General features: G+C 35.2%; 1 protein-coding gene across 8 annotated transcripts in view; it reads left to right on the top strand.

Moving 5' to 3' along the window:
- Positions 1-23751, top strand: part of Mctp2 (multiple C2 and transmembrane domain containing 2) — a 223158-nt gene that overhangs the window by 85749 nt on the left and 113658 nt on the right. For 4 of the 8 annotated variants that reach the window (XM_046436562.2, XM_046436552.2, XM_058576938.1 and 1 more), the window contains 5 exons: positions 9407-9549; positions 10325-10401; positions 10915-11026; positions 15195-15230; positions 22716-22880. In XM_046436562.2, the coding sequence (XP_046292518.1) occupies positions 9407-9549; positions 10325-10401; positions 10915-11026; positions 15195-15230; positions 22716-22880 (533 nt within the window). The other 4 variants (XM_058576943.1, XM_058576950.1, XM_058576949.1 and 1 more) reach the window with 4 other exon arrangements.

Here is a 23751-nt window from a genome sequence, read left to right as displayed (position 1 = left end):
GAGTTTTGTGGGATGAAGTGAGATGACACCCATTGTCAGTGTTCTTACCAAACTTCAATCCTGTTCCATCTTTTCCAAGTGGGCTGGTGCCCTTTTTTTTAAGTTCTATGCTTAAAGAGTAGCTTGTGCAGGGGATGTTTTATTGTGTTTTTAAAAGAAAGGAAAACATTAGCATATTAATCATTATGTGTCTTTTGGCAACATGGATTTCTGGAACACAGATTCTCTGGTTATCTGGTTTGCTCCTCTTATATTTCATAAGAAATATAAGCCCTTTCTAGCTTCTTTTTACTGATGCATTCCATCCACTTCCTCTTCTCTCACTTTTCTCTAGGTTGCTGTCCTTCCTCCTGTTTTGATGTTACTAGGATAGTGTGTGTGAGATACCTAAGCTTCCCACCTCACAGTCCTTCTGGTCATCTGACCAAGAATGGGGCCCAAGCCCAGTCTTTCAATGACTATCTCATTAAAAGCTAGTTTGTTCCTTCATATACTCACCAAATAGAGGATTTACTAAAATTACTGAATTTATCAGTATATTGGCATGTTTCTTTCATCTGTAAAAGAAGTTATACAAGTTGTACTTGTATATTTTAATTTTGGGTGGGGGCTTTTAAAAATACCTTTCACGGGGTTCTGGCTCACATCATTGATGCTTTATGAAGACATAACAAAAGTAGCAATTCAACAAGATTTAATTTTTTTATGCCAAAAAAAAAAAGAAGAAGAAGAAACAGAGCACATGATAGCCTAGACTGCAGAGCCCAGAAAGGAGAAGCCTAAGGAAAGAAAAACAGAAGGTACTAAGGGGAAGTTGGGTGGGGATGGGACTTACAGAAAGGGGGTGAGGGAGTCTGCAGTGGTGATGGGGAGGTCTGAGGAAGTTTTGGGGAGGCCATGATGCAGGTAGATAATCCAGAAGCCCTAGGAGAACCTCAGTGTCCAGTTCCCCAGGGCTTCCTTATAATCTGCTTTTTCTTCCATATATGTTTCCATAAACTTTTGTAAACTTGTCAAAGCAAGTTTTGATAAAATTGAAAATTTCAGATCATTGATTCCATTGTAAGTTGGTCTTTGGAAAAATCTTTCAGTAAAGTGGATTTTTTTTGAAATTGCCTGGAGCTATAGCATCTCAGGATTCCCCCAGGGACAATTCTGGCTCAAGGTACCACTGAGATATATATATATATATATATATATATATATATATATATATATATATATATATATATATATATATATATTTTGCATTGGGAGTCCCCTTAGAGGGAAGAAGTCAAACATAGTTGGGAGATAGTTCCAAAATAGTTCGATTGGGGTGTGTTAAATAGCAAAGCAAAGAGGGTAAGGCCAGTATAAGGTTGGGGAAGAAACAATCCTGAAATTGGTAATTAAAATCAGCTCCTAGACGCATAGAGCTGTCCTCTATGGAAGGATGGGACAGGGCCTAGCTGGGAATGTGTGTGTGCCCTCATTTAACTTGAATGGAAAAAAATAAAACAAAACAAAAACTAGCTGGGACTTCTTTTTTATTATTAATTTTTAAATTTGTTTTAATTAGTTATACTTGATAGTAGAATGCATTTATGCACTTTGATATATCATATATAGATGGGATATAATTTAGCTGGGACTTGTGTTAGGCTAGAAATCTGCCAGTAACTTAAGCAGTATAGATTTTACTCCATAGGAAAATCTCCTTATGTAATTAAGGAAAAATGACCTCTGTGTTTCCATAATGTCCATTATCGTTTTTGAAGAGGTCAGTGAAGAATACAGCAGGAGGACATTACTCCATCAGGATATCTTAGCCTAACTGCCAGAGAGAGGGCAGCAGCCCCTGTGCAAAAATCAGCACTGCCTTTGTTTCCCTTCTCTCAAAGTCAAGTCTGGCTCTGTTATTTAGCTAACTTCAAGGAAAGCAAGAACTTAGGGCCCCCATGTAAAAGCAGCTCGTTTTTTTTTTTTTTTTTTTTTTTTCTGGCAAGGAGAAAGGATCCTAAACAGGTGTATATATTCAGAACATTCTGAATGTGTTCATATAAATAGAATGAACCATTCCTTGTTACTCTGGCCCTAGAAGATAAGACAAAGTCAGGTTTATACTGTTTATATTTGCATGTACTGTTTATGCAATGAGTTCATATTTTCCGTAAAGACTTAGTGAAAAATTGTTGACTGACTTTAATCTGAAATTTTAAGCTCTATTGAAGAAATTTATCAGATGTTGCCAAATGTGAACTTCATATTTAAAATGGTGATTTTTTTTATGAACAATTGACTCCTTTAAGAGATACATGCAATTAAACTAGCTTAAGTCTGCTTTTATTTCAGAGAAATTGCAAGTCTAAATTTTATAACTTGGCATGTGAGCTTTGCTGATGGCCAATAAGTAGTTTATTTACAAATAATGCTTTTCTATTTAAAATAATGGATTTTTAGTTTCAATTATAAATGCTAGTGTTTTGAAATTACACTATATAGTGAGTTTTCATATATATGTGCAGATATTTAAACTGAGTCATGGAAATATATTTATGGGCATGGAAAAAAACTGATATTATTGCCTGAAGAAAGCAGACAAATAAAACCATCTGAAGGCCAATTTGTTTTTGTGAAAAGAGAGTGTGTGTGTGTGTGTGTGTATAAGTGTATAAAGTGTAAATAAACATCAGCACTAAGCTTTTCTTAGGTGGTAGGAATTTTATTTCTTCCTTAGCTCTTTTTTCTTTAACCACATCTTGATTTTGCTTTTGACATAATAGCCATGAGTTATTATATCAGAAACCACAAAGAGAAGTTGCTTGTAATTCGAGGTGTATTATTTGTATTTTATTTGCATATCACAGTGGTTTTCCTGAGCTATTCAATGTGGCATTCTGTTTATGATTTCTTTTATTGATACTGGCCAATTTTTCATTGCACCCATAATGTAATAAAAACCTCTAAGGATGATAAAGCCAAAAGGAGAATAAAATGCTCAAGTTCTCTGGTTCCTAGTGACTCCCTTCTGATGGCAGACCCTGTATCTTAATGAAGCAGCCCAATTTTTTTCATCAGGTTTTATCTCCACTTTGCTCTGAAATTCTCAATGAGTAACCCCAGGACTTCAGATAGGGAAGTAGCCAGTGTTCATGAGGACTTAGAAATTTTTAGTTTTAATACAGCCATTTCCTTATAGGGGAGTGAAAATTGTTTGACAGAAAAAATTTCAAATCACCTGAATCCCTGTGAGAAATGTATAAGATAAAAAATGTTCTATCCAACTTATGGAAAGGAAAGTGATATAAATTTCATGCCTTTAGAGATGGCAATAATGGAACATTATAGAGAAAATTAGCAGTGGGTGTTATCCTCGACATTAAAATAAAGCAAGTGAATATTAGTACTACTTAAATGGTTATACACTCTCTTCCTTTTTAACTTAATTGAGTAGTGATACTAGAAATAGTAGCCCTTACTATGAAGCATTCTAAGCAAATGGCTGGAGCCTGCAGTCATTAAAGTGTATAAGTCTGTTAAGCTCTCGAGATAACCCTTTGAGATTCGCAGATTTCCATCTTATAGGTGAAGACAGTGTAGTATAAGGAAATCTAGTCAATGGTCCGCAGTTACACAGTTCCTGGAAGGAAGGCTGGGGATTTGCACCTACCATGTCCATCTAACTTCAGATTGTATTCATTCATTCATCCTGTTTATGGTCCACCATTCATATCTTCCCTTCCAGAAACTTTGATTTGGTGAGCTTAACATTATATTCATCAATTCTCCATGTAACATTCTCTGTGTTTCAACAATATTTTCTGATATAGAGAGTGAAAAAGTTTTAAGCTCCTTGTTTGTCTTACTGGATTTCTTAGCGGAGTTTCATTTTTAAAAAACATTTATTATACATTGTATAAGTTCCAAACAAGAAAATTGCAGGCAGATTTTGCCAATGGCTATGATGGTATACCTCTTTCAGACTGGAGAGCATCTCTGCAGATGAGGTTGTTTGGATGGCCACCTCTTGTGGTCTGGGTCCAGCGTCCTCCTCAGTCTTCAACAATCTACTGTGTATCTCAGCTGTTAGGTTTCTTTGCTTTATCCTCTTTCTTCTTCATTCTAAATTATGAGCTGCTGCCAGATTTATATTTCTAATGCTTGGCTCTGATCATTTTATTCTCCTACTCATGAGTGAACCTGAATTTCCTTCACTGTTCATACTAAAATAATTACAGATGGACCAAAGGCCTAAGTGTTAAAAACAATAAGAACAACAGCAGCAACAACAACAACAACAAAACCAGAACAAATGGAAAGTAACATGGCTGAATTAATTTGAAATCTTGTAGTGGGAAAATTGCTTCTAAGCAGGATGTTAAATAACAAAGCTCAAGTTTTTTAAAAATGGTATATTTGACTAAATAAAAATGAACTTAACCTTGCCAATAGTAAGTTTAAATAAAGTTTGACAAGATTTATATTCAATAACTGATTTCCATGGTGAAGGGCTCCTCCAAACCTGTAAGCCAAAGACAAACCATGAGCCCATTGAAAAATTGCCAAAAGATAAAAACAAGAATTTCACTGATGGAGAAATACGAATGCAGGTAACTAAAATATGAAAGATCCTGAAATGTTAAAGATAGAGGAATATGGAGATAGCAAGTTCTTCATGTGCCATTGGTTGAAAATAAAAACCTATAATATCCAAAGTTGGTAAGCAAGAGAAGAAACAAATAAAAAAATATATACTACTGGTGGGAGTATAAATTTGAAAAACGTTTGAAAACAATTTGATAATATGTGTCAGAAACGGGCTGGGGATGTGGCTAAAGCAGTAATGTGCTCGCCTGGTATGCACGGGGCGCTGGGTTCGAACCTCAGCACCACATAAAAATAAAATAAAAGATGTTGTGTCCACCAAAAACTGAAGAATAAATATTTTAAAAATTCTCAAATTCTCTCTCTCTCTCCTCTCTCTTAAAAAAAAAAATGTGTCAGAAACAAAATGGCACATTTTCGTTTGTCCAACAGTTCCAGTATTAAATCTTCTTAATATAATCATCTTTGAACTTATAGTTATGCAAAAATGATTATTGCAATATTGCTTGTACCAGTAAAAAAAAAAGAGGAAGTGATGTAAATATCCATTATTTAGTGACTAGTAAATAAATTGATTAAAACCAAATGCTAAGTTATTGAAAAAACAACAACAGCCACAACAACATAAATCCCAGCAACATAAATTGCTAATATGAAAAGAACTCTAAGGTACGTTACTTGTGAAAACACAAATTCTTGTTTTTTTTTTTTCTCCCTAAAATGCCCATAAAACTGTTTATGGTGAGCACATCAGACAAACTGAACAGGGAAGAGTAATAGGGTACTGAATTTTCATTTCATACCTTTCAGGGTTTTATGCACATATTACTTTTAATTTTTAAAAATAGAAAAGTAGGACAGGAAATAAAACACCTGTAATTCTTGCTGAATAATAACTAATCTCCTTTTTTATTTTTTAGGGCCCTTGGGCCTCTGATGTGAACCTGCCTGTTAAACTTTATTTCTCATTATATTTTTCTACCTTAACTTCTGGATCCATTGGACTGCTTGCTTGGTACCAAACATCTCCATTCATTTTGGGTCCTCTCCCTACCTCCTTCTCAGTGCCAGTACCTCCTACTGGAGTGACCTCAGTCCTTCTGTGCAAGTTTGCACCCACTCTTGTTTTAACTCCCATGTCCTTTAGTTCAGTCTCCACTGATATCTGAGCTGAAAATAATGTTTCCTGCATATGAACTGGCATAACCTACCTTGTTCAGTTCTACTTGGACAATCACTCTGTGACTTGGTATTCTGTTACGGGGTGTCTGCTGCTATCAGGAACAGAGGAGCAGGATGTGGGAATGTTGTATCTCAGAAACCTCCCAGAATGCCTAGCACAGAGCCAAGCTCAGATGTGATATCAGCTGTCTGACAGGCTCAGTGCCAAGCAAGATATGGCCATTGGTAGTAGTGTCAGCATCCTGAACACGGAAGAGAACTGTCCTGCCTGGTGTCAGGAGCAGGAACAGGTGCAGCATTTTTGGAGGACCAATGACTAGCCATCAATTTCTCTCAGTATCTACATTCATCACTAGACATCTACAGGGAATTGGTTCCAGGACCCTGGCAGGTAACAGAATCCATAGAATTCAAATCTTTCATATAAAATGTCATCATATTTGTATATAACTTACATATGCATCCTCCCATGTACTTTAAATAATCTCTGTATTACTTATAATAACTATCATAAATGCTATGTCAAGAGGTGTTATGCTGCATTGTTTAGGGAATAATGACAAGGAAAGAAAGTTTTCACTTGTTCAGTACAGATGCAGATTATGCATTTTATTTTCAAATATTTTTCATTCATGATTGATTGACTCTACAGATGCAGAACTGGTAGATATGGAAGCCAAAGTGATTTTTTTTTTTTGCTTTTGTTTTTGGTACCAAGGATTAAACCCAGGGGCACTTAAGCACTGAACCACATCCTCAGCCCTTTTTAATTTTATTTTGAGACTAGGGGGTTTCTAAATTGCTGAGATTGGCCTCAAACTCACCATCCTCCTGCCTCGCCTTCCCTGGGGTTATAGGTGTGCACCACTCTGCCCAGCAGCCAGTGTTTTTAAAAAGGGAAGGACACTCAGGCCATGGATTCTGGACATCTTGATATTCTGAGTTTTTGAGACTCCTTCAGGCTCACGTGGCAGATTTGGGAGCAGCGCCTACATGGAGACCCTGTCTCTGGGCTAACTCTCATCCTTCTCCACCCACAATACCAACTACCACAAGAGCCTCATTGTGTAGGAAGCTCCCAGCAAACAAGGTTAAAGTCCACCCATTCAGGTGTCATCTCATCATTTGTATAATCTGGGAGTTGCATTCCTGAGCAGCCGACCCTCTTTTCAGAACCTGCCTAGTTGAGATGTCACTTCCCTGACAGTGAGGCACTTAGGCTCCAAGAGAGAAAATCACCATGCGCTCCCTCCCTTTCTCAAATTTTCCCTAACAATTAACGCTGCACTAACTTGACACCCTCTTCCTTGTTTGGCTTTGTAAACCCAGGTCCTTTTTTCTATTAATTCCAGACATTAATATTTTCTTTCACGCAACTGCCGCCATTCACCCGTGAAACAGTTTGAACATTATGTAGCTGTCAAGATGCCTGGGGATTACCCAGTATGCCTTGCCTGTGAGAAAGTGACACCACGGAGGCCGAGTTTTGAGATGTTTATTTTGAGAGTACGCTGACAAGCATGAAGGCCTGATCCCAGAGTGGCAATTTCATTTAATTAAAGGCCTCTTTTTATTATAGTTTTCCACCACTTTTTTATATATATATATCAGAATGATTGTTAAAGTCTGGCTAGCCAGAGGATTTCTCTTGGACTGTTAAAGGGAGGCGGGTGGGCGGGTTGCTCCCTTGCTACTGAGAATCCACTGAATGACTGTGAATGCATTTATTTTCACTATCCCTCTAAGAGCTGCTGCTCAACATGTTGTGTGTGTGCCCAAGTTTCAAATCAGAGGAACTGGGCTTCTACCCATATTCTGTGTTGCCAACCTTAAAATGTGAGAGTTGAATATATACATGTATCTATAGCTTAATTTCTTTTGTTTAGAGTTATTATCCTGGAGGCTGGGGAATCACTCAGTGGTAGAGCATTTACTTGGCATCTGAGAGGCCCTGGGTTCCATCCCCAGCATAGTAAAAAGAAAAAAAAAAAAGTCAGTAGCCTTGTTATGCTGGAAGGCTGACTTTTCAGATTGTACCTTGGTATACCTATTAAGACTTTCTTTCATTGGTGCATTATGATTGTACTTAATAGTGGGATTTGTTAGGCCATATCTGTACATATATAACATAATTTGAGCAATTGTTCCCAGGACATCTCCTTTCCCCACCTCTCTTCCTCTATAGTGATGTTACTTTCAGCTAAAATCGTTGGGAAACATTTTTTAAAGTAATTTTTAATATGGGGCTAAATAAAAACACAAAAGGACCTGAAAAATAATTCAATTAATTAATGATGGGTATTAACAATTCTGGGGCTAGGGCTGGGGCTCAACGGTAGTGCACTTGCTTAGCATTTTTGTAAGGCACTGGGTCAGATTCTCAGTACTGCATATAAATAAATAAAATAAAGGTCTATCAACAACTTTAAAAAGTCTTTTTAAAAATTCTATAAATGCTTGTGCCAGAGTAACCTAATCGATAATTTATATTCTTATATAATATTTGCTTCACTTTGATATTAGAAATTCATTTCAGTAAATATTTATGGGGACCTATCTTCCCTGTCCAAGCCACCTGGGGTAGATTGTTGGCCTTCATATACCTTTTCATAGTGCTATGCTTCAAAATGAACTACAATGCCTCAAATTTGAATTTCTTCTTTATAGCATTTTCAGATGATCTTCATCTATCCCCTCATTGATTTTTCATTCATTTATGCCTTTTTTTTTCTTTTCCTCAGGTATTAATGAGCTAGCATATCCCAGGCACTGTACAATGGTGCCTACACATGTAACACAGGGACACAGCCCATAATTCACATGTTATGTCTAAAGCCTGTTTTTTTTCCCCTCTCAATTGATCTGAAAACTATGGAAGAGGATCTGCCATTGCCCTTCATTTTGCTTTGAGCGCAGTAACTGGAGGGACATTATTCTTCCCTTTTGGTGTCCATTTCACAGCCCCTGGGAAGAACCCAGCAGGTCAGCGGTGTCAGGGCTGAGGCCAGCTGAGGGCCTGGCTGACTGGAGTTCCACTGGCAGGGGGGAAACAATGCTCTCTGCTGTCGTGCAGGTGCCTGGGTGCACAGAGAATGGCAACTCTGTTGTTTTAATCTCTACGTCCCCAGATCCAGTCTGAGTCCCATCGCCCCATCTTTTGAGCCACTGGTTCTGGAGATTGATTTATTATGATTATATTTCAAAGTATGGGGTTCTGTTGAAGCAGCCATCTGGCTAAATATTTGAAACTTTTTTTTTCCCTTTTCAGTGACTCTCTGCTCTCCCTAGGAGGGGTGTGCTTCTCCCCATGACTCCTGACACTGATGTTGGTTTCTGGAATTTTTGTGGGTAGGGAGGGGAGGAATGATGTATCCACAATGAAACCAAACAGAAAAAGCTCAGGGAACCCATTGGTATTCCGACTGTAAAGGCAAAGGGGAATTAGTCATTCACTCCCCCATTTTTTTTTTTAAATTTTTCTGGGGCTTTCTATCTCTATGCAAGGAGATGTTTGTTCTGGGTGTTGCTCTGTAGACTGCTTTGAGCCTGGGGACTATGGGAAGCATCTTTACTTAATAGAGATTCTAGACTTATACCTGGATGTTAAAACTTCTGTCTTGTTCTTTCTCTTTTAAAGGCACAAGTGATCCATATGTGAAATTTAAGCTGAATGGGAAGACGCTGTACAAAAGCAAGGTCATATATAAGAACTTAAACCCAGTTTGGGATGAGATAGTTGTGTTGCCAATACAAAGCCTTGATCAAAAGCTTCGGGTGAAGGTAACCATAGATGCTTTTCAAATCTTCTCCTCTAGTAGAAATATTTCTCAGTAGTTTTTCCATGACTTCTTAAAAGTTAACTTGCCCTTATTAATCTTCAAGGCTGGGTATTAATGATAGAGAATGAATTCTTTATACCCTTAGCAGAGACTTTATGTTTCTCTCAAATCAATGAGAGAGGCTCTATAGCAAATCAGAGTGAAAATAATATCTCCATTGATTGTATTCAAATTTACTGAATGTGGAAGAATTATTACTGGTAGTGCAATGGTGACAGGTACTAAAGCCTTTCTCATTAGGACTAACTTTATACTTAATAGAGTTTCAAGCTACTGGGTGCAAGCATCAATTGCTCTAACATCTGGGTTAACACTGCATGAGTTGAGTGCAGAATGGGATTGCTATAGAATATTTAGCAAATTTCTTATTTAATTGGCAGATCTACTCACCATGGAAAATACTAAATTTTAATGAGAGGCCATTTAAACTAAAGAGAGTGGTACATTGTGCATAGCATTTTAATTCATATGAATATGCCTTGAAAGTTTTTTCTACTGTTGTCTGGTCCATGTGTAGGCAAAATGGGCAACACTGGATAATTTTGTTCTCTGAATAGGCTTGACTAAATTTTTCTTTACCTGTACTGGGTGGATTATTTTAAGATCTGAAAGGTGGATTTCAAAATTTCTAGCCTTTTGCATTTGTTAATCGTTTAATAAACTTGATTGGTTTATTACCATTTTCATGTGCATTAACTGGCCTCTGCCTTTTGTAGGTGTATGATCGAGATTTAACCACATCTGATTTCATGGGTTCTGCATTTATCATTCTCAGTGATCTTGAACTTAACAGGTATTGTAGTTTTATATCTTAATTGTCATAAATGCAATTTTAGAAGGAACTCAAGATGATGTTAAATGGCACTTGTTTAGATCAAATAACAAAATGATATGAATGACAGAAAGAGTGCTTTAAAGTGTTATAACTCTCAACATATTTTCTGAGACTTGCTTTCTAGATGTCAAATGTTAATCAGGCACTAAGTCATTTATTATGTATTCTAAAATGTATATGGGGTTTTGCTCATTCATTCGTTAATATTCAGGATCATTAACCTAATTTAAAACAAACATGTATATTTTATTTGGGTGTTAGGAGAGGGAGATAAGTTAACCAACTGTTGAGTTAGACAATTCCAAATAATTTTTCTGGTTGGTTTACGTTCACTAAATTTAGGGCCTTTTTAACATTGTGTCTAATAGTTTTCCAGGAGAAGGAAACTTTTACTTTAAACTCCTGATGAACTACAACAATAAGTGCTACTGTTAATAAGTGCTACATTTATTTTTCTTTTTTGGCTTATAGAACAACTGAGCATATTTTAAAATTGGAAGATCCAAACAGTTTAGAAGATGACATGGGAGTGATTGTGTTGAATTTGAACCTAGTAGTAAAACAGGGTGATTTCAAGAGACACGTAAGTGTGACCCTTTTGTGCTTTTTAAACTTGTCATTGTGATTGTCCTTTGGTTGCTGGGCTGCAGATAACTGACATTTTTACCATGATTTTGGAGTGGAAATTCTTTCATAGAGTTAAAGTGCCTATCTGTGGTTATATACATCTTCTCTTTTGAAATCCTGAAAAGAAAATCTACTTAGAAATTAATTTCTATTTTATTTATGGATATGGTTAGCATTAGTGTTATTAAAACTTACATGATACATATGGTATGTTCATAACTATCATACAAAATATGCTTTCAATTATTTAGTAGTAATGTTTTAGGTCCCAGATAACTGAGATATTTTTCTGTCATGAAAAGCAGTTCTCAGGATTTAATTATTGATTGCATGTTATTAAGATGATTGAGTATACATTTGCATCTTTCCTCTTTTTTTTTAAACTTTAGCTACTAAGTGCTCTATTGGTACTGCTTTGAGAAAGATACAAATTTTAATACTCTCTGGTCTACTATATTGAAATTTCTAATTAATGTTCTACCCACTGAAGATGCCTATAACATCAACAAAACATTAGACTTCACAAGATAGAATCAATTGAGACTCTTCTTATGAGCACATTTGTTTATAAGAATCATAATGTCATTTATTTTTAGGGATTATGCATGATAATTCCAGGAATTAAAATAAGACAAAATGAGTTTTGACTAATTTATTTGAAAGATATTATTAAAGCCAGCTAAATACCTATTTGAAAAAGAATAAGATGTATAACAATTTCACATGTGCAGAATCCACTGTAAAAATCTGAAGCTTATTAATAATAATGCCTTTAAAAATGTTTCTTGAATTGAGGCAGTGGGTTGCTTAAGGAGAGAACTTTTTGTTTTGGCATAACTAGTAATTTTTAAGTAACTTATTTAATTAAAAATATCATGAATGATTTTCTAGGAATCTCATAAAGACAGCTTTAGAACACTAAACTTTTAATTGCCAGAGGGTCAACTGAACTCCTGATCTTTAAATTTAAATTCCTTATTTGAGAGAATTTACTTGACAGCAACAGAAGAAAACTTTATTAATTGCTTTTTTAAAATGTGGCACTATTCACATTTAGGATATCAATAAAGTTGATATTTTGATGTTAAAATGTGTTATTAATGCTAAAAATAAACTTTTTCCTTACTCACGTAGTGATGGAGTGTTGTTCTCTAACTTCCTCTCAGTCTTCTTCTGTGTCAATGGTACTGCAGGTGATAGGTTGCTTGAGTTGGATACTAGGTTAGAATAAAATACCATGCAAATAAGTATAATTTGCCACATGGTTGTATATTTGTTAACATATATCTGTTAAAAAAATTTTAACATACTTCAGTGGTATTTTGAAAATTAGATGATTTCCCAATAAAAATAGTTATGTATTGAAATGACTATTTTTGTGAATTTTTCTGTAGTATATTTGATTACATTTAACAGTCATATTGGCTCTTAAAATACACTTATAAATATTGCTAAAATTTAGAATTTTAGTGACATGACGGTTTCAGTTTATTTCAAATTGCAGGCCAATTAATATTAGATGCAGTATAGATTTGTTTTGCTGAAACATCTCAAAGAATATCACTATAGTTGGCTCTCCTTTTACTTGATCTTCCCAATCCCTTGTGTTGAAGAATTTTTCAGACTTTCTGCTCACTTGTTTCCATTCTTGTTCTTTTTGCCCAGCAGAGGATGATGTACAATATATTTATTTTGTATATTCTTATAGATATATTATAACAGAGAAAACCTCACCTGTTTGCATTTATTTTGACTGTTTTTTTTTGTATACTTGATCAAAATATTATCAAGGAACAGTTAATTGAGGCATAATTTATTGGAGGCCATATGTGGTTATTCAACTTACAGTGCATGTCATGGGCCCTTTGGGTATAATAGACAAAAGAAAATGTTTGTTGTTTTTATTGAGTTTAAGTTCATATTTAAAGGAAATTTTATATAACGTTTTTAAGTGGGCATGACTACCACTTGGGACTGAAGGACACTAGATTATTTGATCAAAGTAATTTATAAATTTCCTTTTTTTTTCCTTTCTTGTGGTGCTGGTGATGGAATCCAGAGCCTCATGCATGCTTGGAAAGCTCTTTACCACAGATCTACAACCTGCAGTCCTTAAATATTATTTTAAATTAAACTTTGTTGGAGAAATTTCAGTTTAAATTCCTAGTCTCGTACCTGTTTTTTCTTTTCAACACCATGAGTTGGTTTTGGTTGCTTTAAAACCACACTGGCAAAAACCTTCATCTATGCAATATTTTTAAATTTACCTTTGTGTCCAGGGATTTATATTTATGTGAGCATGGTACAGTCAGAAGGTAAGATTCTGGCTGGAAGAGACTGGAAGACAGAAAAACATGTTTTTTCCTTTCCTTTGAAAAAATAGGATTGTCATTAAAATAATGGACTCTGTCATCTGATTGCCCACGTTTAAACGCCAGTATCACCAATGCTCTGGTAAAATTCTCAGAATTATTTAACCTTTCTAAGCTACAGTTTCCTTATGTATGAAATAAGGATAAGAAGAGTATCTTTCATATGGTCATGAAGATTGAGGTTACCAAATAGTGTGCTTGGCATGCTGTAGAGACATTCAATATGTAGTATTTCATAACACAGCAGTAAGTCAGCAAATAGTACCAGTCACTTCCCTTTTTATCCTGATCTGTTTTGTCTTTTATAATCATTATAAAAATCAAGTGAAATATTATCCATCAAAGGGCCCCTAAAGAGCCCTGTGTACCTATAAGGTGGTAATTAATTTTGGTGCTTGAATTGGGTGAAAATATTCATTGTCATGTTGAGAAAATACCAAGAAACCTGATTTTAATACCCTGATTGTATTATCATAACCCATGTCATGTGCTAAATGTTGAATCCTGTTTCACCAAGGAAAGCCTTATTCACAAAGAATATTTTCAAGTCAGTTCTGTACCATTGTGTTCTAGTTGCTGGTCAATGGAGGGTAAATGGGTTTCCCTTAAAGAATATTTTTTTTGAATTCTCATTTATTGGGAAGACATTATTGTCCAAGTGGATAGGTCATTTACCTAAAAGTATTTTTTTTTTTCTTAAGCATATCAGTAAATGGGGTCTGCTCGATTAGATACATAATTGAGTTGTAATCTCCCAAATTCATCCAAGTTTTAACATCCAGTTAGCTGGTTAACCAGCCAGAGTAGAGCTTTGAAGTACTGGATGGTCACAGGAGTGATGAGAGGATTTTTCTGAGAGACAATTTTAATTGTAGATGAAATTTAGCAGCTTTCGAATGACAAGTGAGAGATCAGAAGATAACAGGGGTGAAGTTTTTTGCTATTCAGAAAATTTTTCTACCCTCCTACACAGTTATATTAACTCATTTTTATTAATTGGACAATAATGATTTAGGATTTTTTCTGTCGTATTGAATGTTGTGTCATATTGAATGAGCTATGAAAGTGAACAAAATTGTGTTTTCTGTTATCAAACCTTGGACCCCTAATCATGAACTAACATTGGTGGTAAATTTTGTAAATTTCAAACAGGAGAAATATTTTTTGCTTTTTTTATAAGAGATAAAGTTATACTGTCTTAAGATAACTTTTTTTTAATTTTTTTTTAATTTTTATTATTGGTTGTTCAAAACATTACATAGTTCTTGACATATCATATTTCATACATTTGATTCAAGTGGGTTATGAACTCCCATTTTTACCCCGTGTCTTAAGATAACTTAAAGAACAAATGTGGATAGGGTTTTGGAGTAGAGCACTTGTACAGAACAGGTGAAGCCCTGGGTTCGATCCTCAGCACCACATAAAAAAGACAAATAAATAACAACAAATAAATAAAGGTCAAGTTCTTAAAAAAAATAAGGAACAAATGTACATCTAGAGATTGAAAAGTATTCATCTGTCATTGCCTTTGCATACAAAATGCTTTGAGAAAATTATGTAACACAACAACATAAACGTGATTTTTCTTTGTTACTGTTTGCTCAAATGCACTTTCATGGTACCTTCGAAATTTGGTTATCACTCATCTGCATGTAATCTGCACCATATAATATAATATGGTTACATTGTTATCCATTCTGTTTCTCTTTCATTTTGCCATGTTCAATGTTCAATGGACATGATCCATAGCGATGGTCAAATCGGAAGCGCCTGAGTGCCAGCAAGGTAAGTACACTTGTTTTTTGTTTAGATTATTTGACTAAAACTTTATGCTTGTAACAGATACAGATGTATATTTAATTGATATTATCCATCCTTTACTTGTAACCACATTCTCTGCCTTTTACTGCCATAATGAATAAGAAAGGAACAATGTTCCTTTCACATTTTATTAAATAAAGGCATATCCAGATGTTTGAACTTACACTTTCTGGAGTGATGACATTTTATATGTATTGGCCATGTTAGAAGTTTACACTTCATTAAGCTTGGATTATTTATAATGTAGCATGGTTCATTTTAGTCCTTTAGGAAGTTATTTACCATTAGCTTGACACCAGCTTTGATGTTATAGGGGCAATGTAAAAATTGATTGAAAGGACTGAATACATGTTATATTTTATAAGTCTCCATATTTTTTGGAAAAAGTCACTTTTTGGTAAGAATTTCTTTTAAAGATTTTTTTTCATATAATACTTTTATTTTTTTTTTACATTACTAGTATCTTTATAGGCAAAATTTATAAATATTTAATTTATAAAAAGCATAAGTGTATCAAGGTAGAAATGCATTATTTAATAATTAATTGTTATCAAATTAGCAAAATTTAACTTAGGTGACTAAGTGTAAAAGTTATTTTAGAAATAAGCAAAACCCAAAAAGTATTTATAGCTTAATTTAGCACCTGTATTACTTTTTAAAAGATTAATAATCAATAAAAATAATTCCTATTAAATGATGCAATATTTGAAGATGTTTGTTCATTTCAGTTTCTAAATGGTGGTGGGGTGGATTGCAGGTGGCAGGAAGAAGCTGCACAAGCTCTCTGTATGCATGTATATACCCACATATCTGAATACACATGTGACATCTCTAAATTATAACCTAATGTACCTCAGTTGCCTACTTCTCTGTAAAGTAAGGAATTTGAAACTGGTGGCACCTCCAGGTCAGAGATTCTGTGGTGTGTGTGTGTGTGTGTGTGAGAGAGGGAGAGCAATTATAATCCATCGTGTTTTTTAAAAATCCAAAGGAACCAAAGTTCTGACACACATTTACTAAAATGCTTTGCATTTTGAACATTTTAGAATAAGTATGATAAAGTGATTTGTTATCCTACCAGTTCGCCTGGTTCCTTACACTCTTGTTCTTTTTAAAAATAAACTAAAGAGATTATAAATAATAGTGCAACATGGTCTTTAAAATTCCTCCAACTTTTGCTTTATTCCTTTATAGTCACTAGAGGGTAGAAGAACATCATTTCTCACCACAGAAGGGAGCCCAGCTCTTGCTCTCCGTATTAAGAGTTTCTGTAACCACCCAAAGCAGTAAAGTTTCCCAGAATGCTTTGTTGAAACCTGACAAAGCAGTATTTTCTCGTTTATTGATTCTGCTGCCGCACTAAAACACTGGTACTGTACATCAATAACCATCTTTAGTTAGGGAGCTTCGGTCTGTGGAAGAGCACTGGCAGTTTGTTGAAGAACATAAAGGCTAGAAAGAAAAATTGTGAGCTTGGGGAATATTGGAGTCTAGGGAGGATAGGAGAGGTTATGGAAGAATGGCCAAAGGAATGAAGAGGGATAGAAAACATGTTGACGGCTTGGATAAAGATATCAAAAATATGAAGGGAACAGAGGATCCAGAGAGCAGTATTTATATATATACTGCAGAGTTGTGTCTCAAAACTGAGTTGTTGTCTTTTTTTCCCTCCCAGTTGTGGTAGTTTCCAGAATTTTGACTTCAGTATACTGGGCTCAGGAATGTAATAAATGCCCAAACCTCGTATTTATACTTAGTTAAGATCATAGATGGATAAAGTTCATTGAAAGCTCCTTGTGATCTTATTTGTGACATGTACGTTATGGATTGGTGAAGGCTTTTTATAGTTATGTTGATTGTTTTGCTTTTGAGAGTATGCAGTTTTAAAGAAAAAAGTGAGATATCTTTTTGGCTTATCAAAACAAGTCAATGAAAACTGTAGGCACTCTGATTAATATTGTAAAAGTGGTTAAAATATCCTGGTTGGCTTTTTTAGTGTTTTTTTAACTAGAAGTTTCTTTCTTAGGATTTTCATATTAAGTAATATTTGGCATGAAGTTTACTTCATTAGGAATATCAAATTTTACTAGTTCTGATATAGTGGATTAGTGTAAAATATCATTGCCTTTTTTTTAACCTCAGTGTAACTCTTATAGCAATTTTGTTTAGATTATTGCTTCTTTTCCCATAACTTTATAATTTTGTATCATCCCAAATATTGCTGAATGGGAAAATCTTGATGGACCCCCTTCTTTACTGTTTCCTTACTTTCCTGCCCCACTTTTGATGTAGGAAATATATAGAGATTGCCTTCAAAAATAGATACAGGTTTCACCTAAAAGTCTTTATAATTAGCATTTGATTGGGAATGGGGAATTTGATTTAGAGAATTAAGTGGGATGCTGGAATAGTAGGAGTCAAATTGTAGGTGTAGGAAAGGGTAGCCCTTGTGGGTCATCAGCTGTGGCTGCAAGCCCTTAGATCTTGTGGGTGGGGCTAGGATAGGGTGCAATGAGGAGGTACCCATTGTGCAAAACATAAGAAGATACTCCGGCATAGATATCAGCTCTGCACTTTCAGTAGCTTGAGTGTGAGTAACCAATCCTGGACTCTGAAATACTTTAAGTAAAGGTGCTTATGTAGTACTTTAAGTAAAAAAGAAGAATAGACAAATGGAACAGAGATGTAAACACAATTAGGACAACACAAAAATCAAATACTAGATGATTAACATCATTGCCTATGGGCACAACATTCAGTTTCCTAGATGTCAGAACAAAAAGATAACCTTTTTGGGTCACATGACCTTCATTTTTTTCTTCTAGTTTTTAATGGTAGGAAATGGCATTAAAAATATTTCCCCAGTCCTAAATTATGAGTGTCATTGGATATTTATAATCCTTATCTATTTATTTAATCTTTTCTTAGTTAATTCTTTTTTTTATATTTTTAAGTGGAAAACTTGAGTGATGACAGTCCCTTATAATTTCAAAATATTAAATTTAAAACAGAACTTTTATAGCTAATGTCTTTGTACACACAGATTATTTATGTCCTTGGAACTGTGATAGAGTTTTCACCTACAAATATAAATCTCGTCTTCCGTGTTCATGCACATGTGGGAAATTTAAAAGGCTTTCTTTTTATCCTTATGCAAAGATTTTTGTGTAGCTCTAGAATTTATGGCTACAGGATCCTCTTCAGATGATGTAAAAGAGCTGCCAAAGAAGGTCTTGTCTGAGAGCCTGTTCCCTGGATGTATGGATCTTCTCATGTCTTGCTATAAAAGCTGTTGACAAGGAACAGTAGTTTTACATGTTGAAAATACTTGAAAGGAATATTTCAGTGAAAGCTTTTATAGACCCATGTTTCCCCTTCGCTTTTCAAAGCAATGGCCAGCAGAGCTGGAATACGGCTTTAGCATTCATTTTTCTCACAAGCTTAGTTCATTTTTTTGTGCATGTGTTTTCACTGAAAACGAAATAATAAGAGTCAATAGAGTATGTGTTAGCAATATGGGACACTGATATTGTTAATCTTTGATCACTGAGAGGATACTGGCCCAATATTTGGCACCTTGTAGATACACCCTAGTCACTGTCTTTTCTCATTGCATCCCATTTTTGAATTTTGTTATATGTAAGGAAGTATTCTGGATTATCACTCCACGGTGTTGGTCACCATCATCAGCTAAAGAGTTTGGCACAGTTGAATGTAACCTTGATATCAATGGCTGCAGAGTCCAACACCAGTTTCTAGTCCTTTCTTTCTAGATCTTTCTTTACTCCTAACCTCTCTGCCACTTGATACAGATAGGAGGAACTGAGTTGTCCTTATATCACCATCTCCCCATTATGCCTATTAGCATATAGCCCCAAATAATATCTGTTGCTAAGCTGTAGCCCGTTTTGTATGTCTTTAGAATACAGCATTTTCACTGTTTTTGATGAAGTATTCCTAGGTCACAAACTTTTGAGGACTTAGAAGTGAATTCTTTTACTACTTGAGGTGAATGAAAGCTGCATAGTATATTCTTCTAGCCCAATCTCCTTCTTCCTATTCTGCCTTGACCATGGTTTGTCATAACCCAGAGGCAAATGACTATTTTCAAGGTTGTTTCATGTTCATGAGAGTCAGTATGCTTATAAGCTGAACACCATGCCTTATTTCTATTATTCATAGCCGACCCGTGTGCTTTACGTGGAAATCACTTTTTCTCTCTTAGAAGAGTGGGTGTCGATATGATGGCATGGGGGCCGAGGAAGAGTGCACATGAATGGAAGGAACATAGAAATAGCAAAAGGTTCCGATCTCTTGGGAGGAAGGAGAAAAATAACAAAACCCTGATGGACTATATTTCATCTGTTATGTCTGCTGAGGAATTAAGGTCAGCACCCAGAAACTTTGCTCTATCTCCTGATGCTTGTTTCAGTTCAGTTCAGGTAGAGTGGGCTTCCCCTGTGATGGGTCATCTCCTCTCTTTTCACATCCCCAGCTGCATTAAGATGACAAATTTCACTTATATGTGGGGGCACAGATATGGAAACCTGAGCAATTCAGCTAACTGAGTGAGTGCAGATGAATCGATTTATTGTTGGGAGAAAGAGCGGAACACAGAAGATTTTGCCAGCTGGCTCTGTTACAGCACATCGAGAATGGCCCACCCCGCCCCCAACCACAGACTCTGCTGTTATACCTTCTGCCTCAGCACACCTCTCAAGGGTGCAAGAGAAATGTTAAAGTAATTAAAAAAAAATAAAACTTCTTTAAATTACACACAGAATATGTGGCTCACAAACAAAACATTTGGACATAGCCTTATAGTGGCATTTGCAGAAATATTTAGGGTGAAATAAGTAGAATAAAGGTCTTGTGTCCTTTTCTATCTGTGAATTCTACAAAAATTTCTCTTCTATACAGCCTTTCAGATGGAGGGAAAAAAAAAAACTTGGACAGCAGAGAACAAGTCCATCAGATCAAACACGACTGCGTTAAATACTAAAATGTTCAAAGTCCGACTGAGATAGATAAAGGCTTTGATGGAAAGTGGATATTTCCCAGGGACATTACAAGCAATAATCCAGATGTTATGGTGTAATGCAACGAGTGTCCATGGATAGATCAGGAGCTCCAGCCAAGCCGCGCCTGTATAGGCCTCAGCCTTGCCCTCCCATGCTGTTCCGCCATATGGAACCTATCTCTAGGCCCCCTTAATAACCAGCTTTGGATTCCATTTTCACAGAGCTCATAGAGCTAAGTGGAGCTGTTTTATGGACAAGTTAGATAGAAGCCTTTCCAAGATAAACATCCAATTTGAAATTAGGACATACCAAGCTACAGAATTATTTTAGGGCATATTTCATGGAAGTGCTGCCATTTTTCTTAGGCAATTGCCAGACTGTAGGATGCCCTTTGATCCTGAGTGGACATGACTCCCTATTTTATAAAAAGGATTTTGAAATAGTTGCAGCGCTTAGGGAGGAATATATCTGTCGGAACTTTGAAGCATGGCCGTGGGACAGGTCATGCCTTAGCTTGTTGGTTGGCAAGTCAAACTTTTAGAAAGGGGGGTTAAAAAAAAAAGGAAAAGAAGGAATTGCAGCAGGAAATATGAATCAAAATCTTTTTGTTTTAAAGGTAAAAGCTTTTGACCCATATACTATACAAGCTATAAAATCTAGTAAGTATATTTTGTAGGTGTATACACATCTGTGAATGTAAGCACATCTATGCCTGTCTCCATATTATGGTGTGTTGTTATTAACAAATATAATGTTATTTAATTTTAACTCTTTCACAAAACTTTAGTATATTTCTATCTGTTCATGATTGCTAATGGGAGTTAAGAAAGATGTAAGAGGAGGACTTTCATTTTTTTAATTCTTTACCCATTTGCCCACCCTGTTTTGAATCAGCACCTCTAGTGTTTGTGTGTATGTGTGTGTGTGTTTCTGGAGAAAAGCAGTATGTATCCACTGCTGCTTTGGAAGTAGATCTTCCCTGAATGATCAACAAAAGCCCTGGTATGGTGGTGTTGCATAGTTTATTGAGATGGGGGGATGACATGGGCTGGCTGAGGTAAGCTAGTATATAATTAACATTGTCCTGACATACCATTTGTTGTGATAAATTGTTACTAACTGGTGTCCAAGAAAATTGGTGTCTAAATGATCTTGAAAATATAGTGAGCGGACGACAGGAGTGAATATATAGTGTTAGAAATTCATTGCTTGACTATGATGCTGAGCACCATTTACATTCCTTAGCCCATTTATTTCTCCTTCAAATAAAAAGTCTATGCTTGTGCCATTTCTCTCATCGAGCTGAGAACAAAAATGAACGCTGCCAACTCGGTGCAGCACGTGGATCATGTGGGAATCCTAACTCAGACAGATCATAGAAAGACATTGTCTAGACCTTCAGAGAAACACGAATATGGGCAGGTATTTAATGATATTGAGGAAACTTTTTATGATTAATTTTGTTGAGGGTGATCATGGTATGATGATTATGTAAAAACAAATGCTGAATTTAGCTTTAATATATTTTAGCCAGAAAAAAATAATGAAGTGAGAAATGAACTAATGTAGGCAAAATGTTGAATCATGTGAGTAAATACATGGATATTTATTATACTGCTTATTGTGTTTACCTTTGGGTATGCTTAAAATTTTTACATAATAGAAATAAATTAAAAATACTTAGAATGCAATAATCTTTATCGTTTAATAATAAGTAATGTTTGCCTTTTTCTATATTCTGTTCAAAGTATTTATGGGTAAGCATAAATAATATAATTTAGTAAAAGAAAAAAAATAGGTTAATAGTTAAGTACCCCCTTCTAGGTCCAGCTGCTATATGATACTTAGTGTATCCTCCTTTCCACCCCACCCTACCCACTCTATCTGCAAAGCTCATTTGGTCAGCTAGGCCACTACAAGCTGAGTTTGGAACTGTTACTCTCACAGGGGCATAGAGATTTCCAAAATTGGTCCAAAGAATAAGGGAACATGGAGACATATTCAAATGTGAAGGATAAATCCATAGTCATTTTGAATGTCCAGGGATACCATGTCTCCCAGGCATGCAAAGCCTCTTTCTGATATCTCTGTTCCCCCAAATGCCTTTCTTCCCTTCTTACTATTAAAACAGTCCAAGGCCCAGTTCAAGGGTTCTTAGCAAAGAACAAACTGGGTGGGAGTGTATACCAGTGCCAAATCAGAGTGTTGCTTATGCTCATCCTTTGCTATACTGTTATAAGTCCAAAGCTGCAGAAGCAAGTCACATAACTATGACTGCAGGGCTGAGAAACCAAGGAAGAATAGCACTTCTCCTCAGGCAAGGAGTGATTACATAATCCAACACTGAAAGCTGGAATTCCTAAGATGGCCAGAATTACTCCCAATGATTATCAGTACATTTATATTTCATCTTTATTTTTTGCTCTAGTCCTCTTTGATACGCAGTCTGCGGCTCTCAGAGTCCTTGAGAAAGAACCAACTCTGGAATGGAATTATAAGTATAACTTTGTTGGAAGGGAAGAACGTCTCAGGAGGAAACATGACCGAAATGTTTGTCCAGTTAAAACTGGGAGATCAGAGGTATAAAAGCAAGGTAAGTTTTATCAATGCCACAACAAAGCTGATGTCTTTCAGAATTTAAAAAAATTTAGCTAAAACTACTTTTCTACTATAAATTTCACAAAAATAGAAGTAACTTATTTTTAGCTGTCTTAACTATAATAGAGAACATTACTGAAAACAAAATAATGATGTAGATGCAGTCAATTAATATGAGTATTGCTTTGATTGCTTAGTGTAATTTGTTTTAATATAATAACTCAGAGCTAGAGAAAGCTTTGAGTCATAGTTTTGAATGCACTGTTTATTTTCATTTTGAAAATAAAAAAGGTTTCATAGAATTCAGGGAAAAAATACCTGATGTCTCCAAAATCCTATATAAATAAAATCACATATTGCTTGATATCTGGATTAAAATATAAGAGATAACTGAAAAAAATTTTTTCAAAATTATATACCTCTTTGCTGTTTCTCACTTATTAGTGTGAATACCAAAAATAGTTATCTAAGTGCTGCTGGTTTTGATGTGATTTTTTTAAAAAAAATAGACTACAACAGTATTAAAAGTGAAAGTAATGGCATTTTTAGCTGTCTTTAAATCTTATTCTGTAAATCCAAATTCCATTTAATTTTTAATCTTAGTAATTTGGTGTGGATTTTATTTCAAACCATAGTCTCTAAACCATGGAAATTAATTAGTTTTACATAACTGTCAGACAGGAATATTTCATATGTTTTATAAATCAAAAGAGCTAAGATACTTGAAAGTTATGTCACTTGTCAAAAGCTACATAGAATAAAATTCAGTGGAAATTTTTGAAAATAGACCCAAGATATTTGCAGTTTTGGGCTTTCCAGCATTGAGGGCACAGAAGAAACAGAAAACTTGGAAAATGATTTCAGAA

The sequence above is a fragment of the Marmota monax genome, unplaced genomic scaffold, assembly GCF_021218885.2.
Source record: "Marmota monax isolate L192 unplaced genomic scaffold, Marmota_monax_Labrador192_F-V1.1 WCK01_AAM20220418_F8-fsc00005, whole genome shotgun sequence".
NCBI lineage: Eukaryota > Metazoa > Chordata > Mammalia > Rodentia > Sciuridae > Marmota > Marmota monax.
Note: the sequence above shows the minus strand (reverse complement) of the source record. Positions and strands in the feature narration are given on the sequence as shown.